This window comes from Babylonia areolata, chromosome 3 (genome assembly GCF_041734735.1).
Source record: "Babylonia areolata isolate BAREFJ2019XMU chromosome 3, ASM4173473v1, whole genome shotgun sequence".
In the NCBI taxonomy this organism is placed as follows: Eukaryota; Metazoa; Mollusca; class Gastropoda; order Neogastropoda; family Buccinidae; genus Babylonia; species Babylonia areolata.
The window spans coordinates 52274209-52285140 of record NC_134878.1 but is presented as its reverse complement, the minus strand read 5'-3'; the positions used below and the strand labels follow the sequence as shown (position 1 = coordinate 52285140).

At 45.2% G+C, this 10932-nt stretch overlaps 1 protein-coding gene across 1 annotated transcript; it reads right to left on the bottom strand.

The window, feature by feature from the left end:
- Positions 1 to 955: 955 nt before the first annotated feature.
- Positions 956 to 10580, bottom strand: LOC143280097 (ceramide kinase-like). Its single transcript, XM_076584634.1, has 6 exons — positions 10198 to 10580; positions 7693 to 7884; positions 5055 to 5183; positions 4174 to 4605; positions 3430 to 3689; positions 956 to 2754 (listed from the first exon to the last, which is right to left on the bottom strand). Exons 1-6 carry the CDS (start codon positions 10301 to 10303, stop codon positions 2545 to 2547), a joined length of 1329 nt encoding a protein of 442 aa, XP_076440749.1. The 5' UTR covers positions 10304 to 10580; the 3' UTR covers positions 956 to 2544.
- Between the last annotated feature and the right edge of the window lie 352 nt (positions 10581 to 10932).

Here is a 10932-nt window from a genome sequence, read left to right as displayed (position 1 = left end):
CAGTCCTCTCTTCTCCTCTACATAGACCCCTCGGATGTCCAGTGTGTGTCTAAACGACCCAACCTTTAGCTTCCGTGGTATTCTTTGTCAACATTGACCTCTTCAGTATAAGAGCCTTCCGCTTGCAATATTTTGATGATGGTAATTGGGGTGAAACGCTGTTAACGTCGTCTTTCGTTGTTCGTATGGAGAGAGTTCAGGTAGCTCTAAGAACAAAGTATGTGAGAGCCAGGCACTTTGGAACAGTCATCTTTCAAGCTGGAGCAACACCATTGTTTCATTTTTGGTGTGGAGGAGACTTTCAGTTGTTGGATTTAATTGTTAGTTTCCTTGTTTGAAAAGTTTCTAAAATTTTGCTTATTCTGTGAGCTCTTTCATGTAAAAAAAACAACAACACACACAAAAAAAACGACAAAAAACACGTTGTTTTGTTGTCCATTCGATCGCGTGGGTCATCTTGTGTGTGTGTGTGTGTGTGTTGTGACTTCCACAAACAGTGGCGGTGGAACGTTCATGGACATTCTGTGTCTTGTTTTGGCTTTTTCTTCTTCTTTTTGCGGCTGCTGATGCTGAGACTGTGAAGGGAGTGAACCAGGGCCACTTACGTCTTCATAAATAGTGGATAGGGGAACGAGCGAGCGTTTATATATTTTGGAGTCATCTGTTCTCTCTCTCTCTCTCTCTCTGTGTACGCGTTGACAAATGTAGGCAAGAGCAATGAATTTGCGCACGAATGATTGTATGTGTGCGTGTGTGCGTGCGTGTGTGTGTGTGTGTGTGTGTGTGAAAATAACAGGATAGAGATAGATCGAGTTACTATAAACACATTGGACCAAACACAGCAGAGAACAACAAACCAATATCGAAATGTTTTCAAGTTTTATTTTCATTTAATGTTCCTCTGTATAACTATCATATCCATCACAAAAAAAGGTAGACCCCCACCCCACCCCCACCTTCCTACTCCTCTCTCTCTCTCGGCATCTCTCATCTACTTAAGATTTGATATAAAACGGTGGCAAATGATACAAAATCTATTGCACTTCTAAATGATCTAGAGGTTTTTTTTCTAAAGGCATATGAAGAACAAACAACAACACACAAAAAAAAACACTTTCAACAACATAAATCATTAGAAGTTAGCAACGCTAGAGGAAGAAAAAGTCATTCATTCACGAGCACAAAAAGGACATAACATGAAAACATAAATTACTTTATCACAGAGGCAAGTCATGGCATTTGTTGAAAATGATGAAGACTTTCGAAAACAAAATCAGTACAGGCACAATCAAAATATTACATAGGCAGATAAGTGAATTATATACGATGCATGCTGTACAGTGAACAATCTTTTTCGAAAGTTTCTGCCTGAAAATAACGAGACAGATGAACAAAAAATTACTCCATTTTTCGGCTTGACTTCCTCTCTCCTTTTCTTTTCCTCTTCAAAGAGCAGCGAACAAAATCATATCTTTTTACAAATAATTATTGTTCTATCTGCGCTCATGCACGCACCCACACGTGTACACGCGCGCGCACACTCACCATTGCTGATAATATAACTTGAACACATGTATGGTAAAAGATATGGCAAATAATCACTTTCTGTAAATACAAAACACAAATCATTCTTAAAAACTTTTACTCAGACTACATTAAAAACATAAAATACTATCTACAAGCCAAACAAAGCGGCTTTTTAAAAGTACAAATGGACATTGGCAGAAGTTAATCTACCTACCGAAACTTAACACAGCTCGAAAGCCATGTGAAATAATTCTGCAGCCATGACAAGCACATGGCGTCATCACTGACGCACACGTGACGTCACGCTGGGTTATGACAACACAACACCACGAACACAACACCTCGGCCAGCGTCTCCATCTCTTTGTCATGCGCACTGCTGCCCCAAAATGGCAGCGTGGCAAGTTCCCACATGCTCAGCGCCCTTTTCGGAAGATGGTAAGTACAGCAGTCCAAAGACTGACCGTCTCTGTAGCGATCCTTGCTGATTGCTTGCAAAGCTGGCGTGGTCAAAGTCAGCTCAAACGGTCTTGGAAGCTTTTTTTGTTTTTCATGTGACCGTCGGGAACAGTTCCTGTGTCCCCTCTTTCTGAGTTGAGCGTTCCCCTGGGGACGGGGGGCTGTGTAAGAATGACGAGGGTGGCTTTCCTCAGGAACTGTGATGACCTTGCATGCGGATGATGGATGGACGACTCTTTCCTTCACCTCTTCCTTCACCGCCACCACCACCACCACCGACCCTGTGTCAAGGTCGATCAGCCCTTTCCCCACCTCCTCCTTCCTCGTCAAAGGTCAGACCTGAAGTCACACACGGGCTGGCACGTGCTACTTTTAAGTCATGTCCTCGACCTGTCAGGAGGGGGCGATCGGCGGCGGCCGCGGCGGCGACGACGACTGCGACGGGAGCCGTTGGATAGACGAGACAACGGCGAGTTCCCCCGTGGCTTGTCGGACGGACCCTCAAAAGTTGAGGCGAGGCACTCAACCGGCAGGGAGCATCGCTGTGCACGTGTCTTCTTTACACGATGGTTTCGCCGAACACGCGCACGGCGTGGCGGTGCAGGCGCACGTGGTACTCCGGGTGCGTGACGCGGAGGATCTCGCCGTCGCAGTTGATGTTGTAGTTCTCCTTCAGCACTCTCCTGCCCTCCTGCAGCACTGTAGGGGCCTTGGTCAAGCGGACCGTGTAGCTTTCGACACGTGCCGTGGTCATGAAGTCGTAGTCAAACTGTTAGGGGAACACACACAACAGGAGAACCATGTTTAACGCTTTGGCTTTTGGTGGGTTTTATCTTATTATGAAAACAAAATTACGAGTTTTGAGATTTAAAAAAAAAAAAAAAGCATATCACGTTCCAAGTTACACAAGACAATAGAGTAAGAGATATGGACAGTTAATATATTTTTCAAGACACCTCATGACCTGACTAAGCGCGTTGGGTTACGGCTGCTGGTCAGGCATCTGCTTGGCAGGTGTAGTGCAGCGTATATGGATTTGTCCGAACGCAGTGACGCCTCCTTGAGTTACTGGTACTGATGCTGATACCAAGAAGACCGGATGCTTAATATGAGATAGTGGACAATCTGACTGACTCTGTGTTGTTGTTTTTTGTTTGTTTTTTTAAAGACAATCCCCACTATACTCAAATTCTATAAAGCCCAGATAGTCAGGACAGCAGATGCCTCAGCTGTTCTAGAACGGTGGTCATGATAGTCGGACTACGACTGACTATCATACAATGAATGAACCGAAGGGCTATTTTCGTCTCTCTCCTGACCGAGTACACTGGATTTGGGGGGTTTCTTCTGAGATTAAAACAAAAGTATATATATATATATATATATATATATATATATATATATATATATATAAATAAATAAAAGGACGTCGTGTGACACTTACCACTCCGGCCGTGTTCTCCTTCAGCTTGGTCAGCTGCTGCACGTGCTTGCCCAGGGCGCACTTGCTGCTCATGTGCACGTGCATGTCGTCCGTGCCGAACACGTGCTGCACGTGCTCGCCCACCTCGCGCTTGGACACCACGTAGGTGTCGACGCTGTACATGGCGTCGGCGGTCCTGGTGACCTGCTGCGTGTCCTCGTCCACGTACTCCACCTCCAGGTCCAAGGATCGGCGGCTGAGGACCGTGCCTATGGGGATCACTGTTGGAGGGGGAACACAGAGAGAGAGGGGTATGGTGAGTGACGGCGTCAGCTTCTCCATGTGGTGAACTTATATTCTTTTTTTCTTTTTTTTCTTCTTCTTCTTTCTTTTTTGTTGTTGACGTTTTAATTCTGCTTTTCTTATTAATAGTATACTTGTCATGATTTGGTTAATACTGTTGCCTGAGGTTTTACTTTCTTTCACCGAGAAGAAAAAAAAAGAACAAGAAGCAATGTTCAAGACTGCTTTTAGTCAACTGGTCAGCTTACTCTGTCTTCCTCTCTCTCTCTCTCTCTCTCTCTCTCTCTCTCTCAACTTTCAGACATCCATACCTTGGGACAAGGATTATCCCTTCCTTACCCCACCCTCACTTATATATTTCTATTTTACATTTGAACGAAACAAGGCCGAACAGCCAAACCTAACCCCTCCACACCCTCGACCCTCCTCCTGCATGAAACAAAAACCCAAGCACCAACTCACCATTATAACGTCTGTGGCCCATCCAGCGAAAGCGCTCGCAGTCGGCCATCATGTCGCCCTGCAGACCGAAGCCCAGCACGAGGCCCGAGAAGGCCGACAGCTGCTCCCCTTGGTGCACCGACACGGCGTTGGCCGGCAAGGTGGCGCCCAGCAGCACGCGCACGGCCGCCGTCATCACGTCGCGCGTGCCGTGCAGGTACTGCACCACCATGTCGCCCGTCCCCGCCGGGATGATGCCGATGGGCAGGCGGCTGGGCACCATGCGGGCGTCCTTGTCGTGCACGTCCACCCCGTGGTCCTTTTGGGTGCGGAGGATGAGGCCGTTGAGCACCTCGCAGTACAGGCCGTCCCCGCCCACCGTGATGATCCCGTCCACGTCCTCCATCTCCAGGGTCTGGAGAACGTCCCGGGCCTGTTTGGGGGCTTTGGTCACTGTCACACACAGAGGGGGGGGAGGGTTGCACGTGAATAAAGAGGCTGGGGAAGAAGTGAGAAAAAATCTAACCCTTTTTTTTCTTTCTTTTTTTCTTCTTTCTTTTTACTCTTTATTTCAGAAGAGAGGACCCTACAAAACAAACAAAAAAAACAACAACAAAAAAGTACAAGAAGTGTGAAACTTTTTTTTTTTTTTTGTCATTACATTTTTTCTCTTTTTTCCGACATCTTTTACTTTCATGTTAAAAGGAACCTGAGCTGCATTCTTACATTTTCTTTCACAACCCAGTTTTTTTTTCTCTCTCTCTTTTTCTTCTTCTTCTCATTATCCTTTAGGTCACGATCACTCTTTTATCATCAAATTTCAAATCTTCATAACATATCTTTTTTCATTCTTTTATACTGTGGTATACTTCCAGGTATTCTGGTTGCACTGTTTCACTCACCGACAACTTTGGTCTCGATGCCGCAGAGTTTGAAGAGAGGCTGGACCTTCTTGTAGAAGACTTTCTCCGCCTGTTTCTTGCCGCTGTTTGGGTTGATGATGACCGCCAGTTTCTGAGGCCGCTCTGTGTCTGCAATCACAGCAACAGACAACACCACGATCAGATCTCGGCTTTGTGGGAGACACGACGGTCAGGTAAACACATAGAAAACACGCCACAAAAAAAAAAATCGTTCAATTAATGTATAGCTTGGGTGTGTGTGTGTGTGTGTGTGTGAGAGAGAGAGAGAGAGAGAGAGAGAGAGAGTTTGTGTTCAAATCAAACAGTATTGATCAGCATCTTTGTATTTCTTGACATACCAGATACCAGAAAGGTTGCGTTCAAATGAAATAGTATTGATCAATAACTTTGTTGTTGTTGTTGTTGTTTTTCTTCTTGGCGTAAATAGTATCAGATACCAGTATTGACCATTCACATTAATCTTTTAAGTCTTCGATACATCCCAAACAAAAGCGAACTAAGTATAACAGCAGAACGAGTCCAGTCATCCGTTAAAAAAGATTAACCTCAGAGAAGAAAGTGGGAGGCCTATTAATTAATCAGATGATTTCAGCGTCGCAGTTTCGCTACAGTAAAGGAGACGTTTATATATAATATATAAAGAAGTCTATAACGCCCATTAGACAAACGCGTACGGCTGATAATATTTTAAAGTTGCGATTATTTCATTCCTGCCGCACAAACTCGTTCGGTCGTCTGTTCGAGCATGCTTTAGACAATAAACACTTGGCACAAGAACAAAAGCGAAATACGTCGCTGAGTGGATCGTAAACTCTCTCTCTCTCTCTCTCTCTCTCTCTCTCAAGTGTGTGTGAGACTGGGTGTATTGAAGTGTTGAGTGGAGAAGAAGAGTCAATATAGGGAGGGTCGACTAGTTGTGTTTTGTCAACACAGTGCTACGCAACAGGGACGGCAGTTGGGGTTGAGGGGGGGGGGGATGTGGGGAGGGTTGTGGGGGGGTGCAAGGTGAAATGCGGGGCACGTTGAAAAAAAAAAGACCGCACGCACCTTATTACCTGTGTCACTGAACTGTTAATAACAGCTCCATCCGTAAGTGTTCATAATCACATTAGCGTTTGTTGTTTATTGACATCATTGCTGATGTTTTATTGTTGTTGTTGTTCCTACTGCTGGTGTTGTTTTTTTACAAACCGCTCGCTATTATCTGTCTGCCTGGCTGTATTGAAAACACATCGGCAATGTTTTGACTGTGAGAAGTTATTATTAAGCTGAAAGGGAGAGAAGGGTGAATTGAAATGGGATCCTGAAATCTGACTTCTAATTATTGACAGCTCAATCTTGTATTATTTTCGATCGCAGGTGACAATGAGACTATCAGTAGCAGAGGTCACAGCAGTTTACTCTGTGTGTGTGTGTGTGTGTGTGTGCGCGCGCGCGCGCGCGCACGCGCGTGTGTGTGTTTGTGAAATAGCGCGCGTGCGTGTGTCATAGATATGGCTGGAACCCTCGTACTCTTTAAGTCAGTGAATGCGATCAGTCTGATCGAGTTTTGATAAACATATGATCGAATTAACAACGTCTCTAATCTTCTTTTTCTTTCTCTCTCTCTCTCTCTGGCACGCGACGCCTGAACACAAAAAGTCCCTGACTTAACAGCTGTCACTGTCGATCGATTATCACACACACACACACACACACCCTGGGTGATCAGAGCGATCACTCGTGGCTTGCGGCAGCGACGACTGATCCCAGTTGATCGGTTGTCACGGGTCACGGGGCGGTATTGTCCACGAGGTGAGGGAGGGAGGGAGAGAGGGAGGGAGGGAGAAAGGGCGGCCGGGTGAGTAGGTCGACGGCAACTGAGATCAGTTTTTAGAAGCTGACTGACTGCTGCAGGGTTTAGTTGCGCGGTCAGATGACCCGACCCACTTGTAAAGTCGACTCGTGTCAATGCACACGTCATTGGCTCTCAGTGCAGTGTGAAGTTGTTAAAGGCAACGCCACAACAACGCTTCAGTTCACAATACCCGCCTCCCTCTCTCTCTCTCCCTCTCTCTCTCTCTCTCTCTCTCTCTCTCTCTCTGCGGAGGGGGGGTAGGAGGTGGGGAGGGCATAGAGACAGACAGACAGACAGGTATTGTATTTTGCTTGTTTTGGCGCATGCTTGGAGACCGAGAGTGTTTTTTCATTTTTGAACTAGCCTTCCGTGTTTTGAAATCAATCCTTCGGATCAGTACCAACCGATGTAATTGGTTATGTTCTTGTTCTGTGTTTTTTGGGTTTTTTTTTTAATAACTGAAGTAAATGATATATCATTCGATACTGCGCGACTATATACATATAATTGTAGAAGATTGCTTATCTGCAGCAGTTGGAAGTACACTGACAATAAGGTCAAAGTTTCTGGAGGATGTTCATCATACACAGCACGACACAGAATACAGAGTACGACGATAACTGGAACGGGCAACCCGAAACACAATGCAAACGCCATCCTCTCTCTCTTTCTCTCAATCACTCTAATACTCAACTCATCCAAGCCAATTAATTATGCACCATCCTTGCCAACTCACGCCCCCTCCCCCCTCCACACACACACAAACACACACACACTCACCGGCCAGTTGATCTTCCAGAGCCTTGACCAGCAGCTGACAGGTGTCGAGGTCAGAGGAGTGGAGGGTCAGGGTGTCCACGCGCAGGCGGCGGTTGACCACGGGACGGACAAAGTGCAGGTGCACGGCGTGGTGGTTGTTGCCGCTGTGGTAGTCCCCCAACACCGCCAGCAGGTACACGTAGGAGATGTCCACTGTTGTGAGAGAGAGAGAACAAGAACGATTAACTCTCTCCACACGAACGGCTAAAGAGACGACGTTAACAGCGTTTCTCCCCAATTACCACCATCAAAATATTACAAGCGGAAGGCTCTTACACTGAAGAGGTGAATGTTGACAAAGAATACCACAATTCTGACGACGGAAGCTAAAGGTTGGGTCATTCAGACACCCACTGAACATCCGAGGGGTCTGTGTAGAGGAGAAGAGATGACTGGCTGTACTGAGTGAGTTAAGCCCTGGGTCGTGGTGCGACGGATCTGATAATGTGGAGAGAGAGTGAGAGAGAGAACTTATAAATCAAAACTTTAAAATAAAAAAAAATCATTATTCAAGGACTGATTAAGATTTTAGGCATGGCCTATTATTCCAATATGTCTTAGAGATTGAGAGAGAGAGAGAGAGAGAGAGAGATTCTCTTTTTATCTGCAAGTTCGTCAGTGCATTGTGAGCTTTGCGAGTCTGGTCTATTTCATCATCATCAGGGAAATACCTCACATTTTTTTCTCACGACATTTCATAATGACACCTCCTGCAGCGATCAGTTCATGATAATCCAATGCAAAATTCGTTCACATACCGCATCGTTTTCCATTTAAGTATGTATCGTGTGTCGTGCATACATTTATTCTTTTTAAAGGCGCAGTCCTTGCAGCAAGGATTGACGAGAATGGAGCCAACACACAACTTGAATTTTAATCTGCCCCGAAGTGTGAACATTCTCAATCTAGCACATCATAAACCTGTTAAACGATGGGTTTGGGGAGACGGAGAAAGAGAGAGGGAGTCGTGATGTAAAACAAGCAGGGAAGAGAAACAACATTAAAAAAAAAAAAACCCAACCCACGCAACGTTGACGAAACGCCTGAAGGGTCATCAAGACAATGAAGGGCCAGAATCAGCTCAACCCATTCACTACAACGAGATGCACTGCTAAATTTAGAGGCGTGCGATAGAGAGAGAGCGAGCGAGCCCCCTTCACCCATCATCACGACGTCGACGACATTCCCGGAGACCCATCCCACAGTTGTAGCAACCCCCTCCCCCTCCCCCACCCACACCTCCCCGTTCCTGCCCTAATCTCCTCCTAATCCAAGGGCGGCATGACCAGCCCGTGTTAACACCCTGCTCGCTGACCCTGTCTGTGTTGGAACGCCAAACGGTAACGCGTGGGACTCCCACTATTCATTCCTTTTCTTTTCTCTTTGGTTATTTATCTCGTCTTTACCACAGTCAGTTACAGTTTGAACGCCTTCCATCATTCTCCACAAATAGTAATCAGCGATATGACAGACGTGCGGGATGAAGAAAACCACTGAAAACAACTGATAACGTTGTAGGCCCCACGTGGTTGAAGAAAACCACTGCCACTGCACTGATAACGTTGTAGACCCCACGTGGATTCACCGATGTGTCGAGTCACATCACTTGACAGAAGCTGATAACTAGCTAGTTCACTTTAGTGGGGACAGAGTTATCCGCGCCTTTTTCGGCTCAGGGTGATGCAAGCGGTGGTGTTGAGTTAGTGGTGGGGGGTTGAGGTGGTTATGAGAACTCAGGATGACCGTTAACTTGCGTCGGATAAAAAAAAAGATGTATCGATCGGTTTGAAAAACTCTTTCCCCTTACTCATTTGTTACGCTGACTTTTCTATGGGTCAGAGCACGTGTCCATTTTATGATGCTGTTTTAAGATGTTAAGAATACATAAAGAATAGTATAAAGTTGTAACATAAAAGACAAGATCTCATATATATATTTTATGTAGGGTTTGAAAAACTCTTTCCCCTTACTCATTTGTTACGCTGACTTTTCTATGGGTCAGAGCACGTGTCCATTTTATGATGCTGTTTTAAGATGTTAAGAATACATAAAGAATAGTATAAAGTTGTAACATAAAAGACAAGATCTCATATATATATTTTATGTAGGGTATACCAAGAGCTGTGTAAAAGTTTTCAGGAAATCTGGGATTTTTTTTAAAGAATATATATCATATTAAAAATGTTCAGTAATATGACATATCAGTTTTGTTATCATTACAAAATTACAGCTTTTAATTGTAACAGCAATTTCTACATTTCATTATATGGTGAAAAATGGTACTGTTTTCTCAGCTGATGATCCTTAACTTGATTTTTTCCTCCAGTAATGTACCCACCCCACTACCGCATAACATAGAAAGAACAAGCTAGCCTGGAATTCTCACGAATTGTTTGACAGAAGAAAAAAAAACGCATACAGTTTTCAAAGTGAATTATTACGTAAAACGATATATAGGATATTTACCTGTGACTGGTTTGTTGGACTTCTTCAGGTAAGTCACCTGGACGCTGCTGCTGTACAGCACCACCTCACAAGGCTTGGAGTTCTTCCAGAAATTCAGAGTCGTCATCTTCAGCTGAGTCTTCAAATTCGTTCCCAAACTTCTCCCAAAAAACAAAACTTTGTTCGATATGAAAATCTTCGTTGCAGGGGGAAAAGCGAAACTTGGGAGTTCAACAACTGAAAAACAATTCACTTGGTCAGTCAAAATGATACTGGTAGAAAAAAGCTATACACTGACGAAGTTCCAAAAATGTTTCTCTTCAAGAAAAGCAGATCGATCAGACCAAAGACTGAGGGGCAGAGCGCGTCAGAGAACAAGCGTGAAAACCCTTTGGCTCAGTGTTGGTTTGTGACTCGGTGATTCCAACACCGTGTTATTTATAAGCCAGAGGCCGCCAGGCGTCCAGCCAATCGGAAGGCAGGAAAAAGGAATGTTCGTCACGAGGCCAAAGCAAGTAGGGGGCGGGAGGGGAGGGGGGCCCACCCACCTCTCTTCTCCCCGCGCTGCCCACCACTACCATTGCATGATGACAAGAGGCGCGGGAAGGGAAAAAAAAAAAAAAAAAAAAAAAAAAAAGCCAGCGCGCCCGCTTGCCTGTTCAGCGCATAGGAACGATATGATTGCAGCGAAACACTTCACACGGGCTTGGGGGTTCCGCGGTGGCGCAAACCAACACACCATATACGTGGTACGGC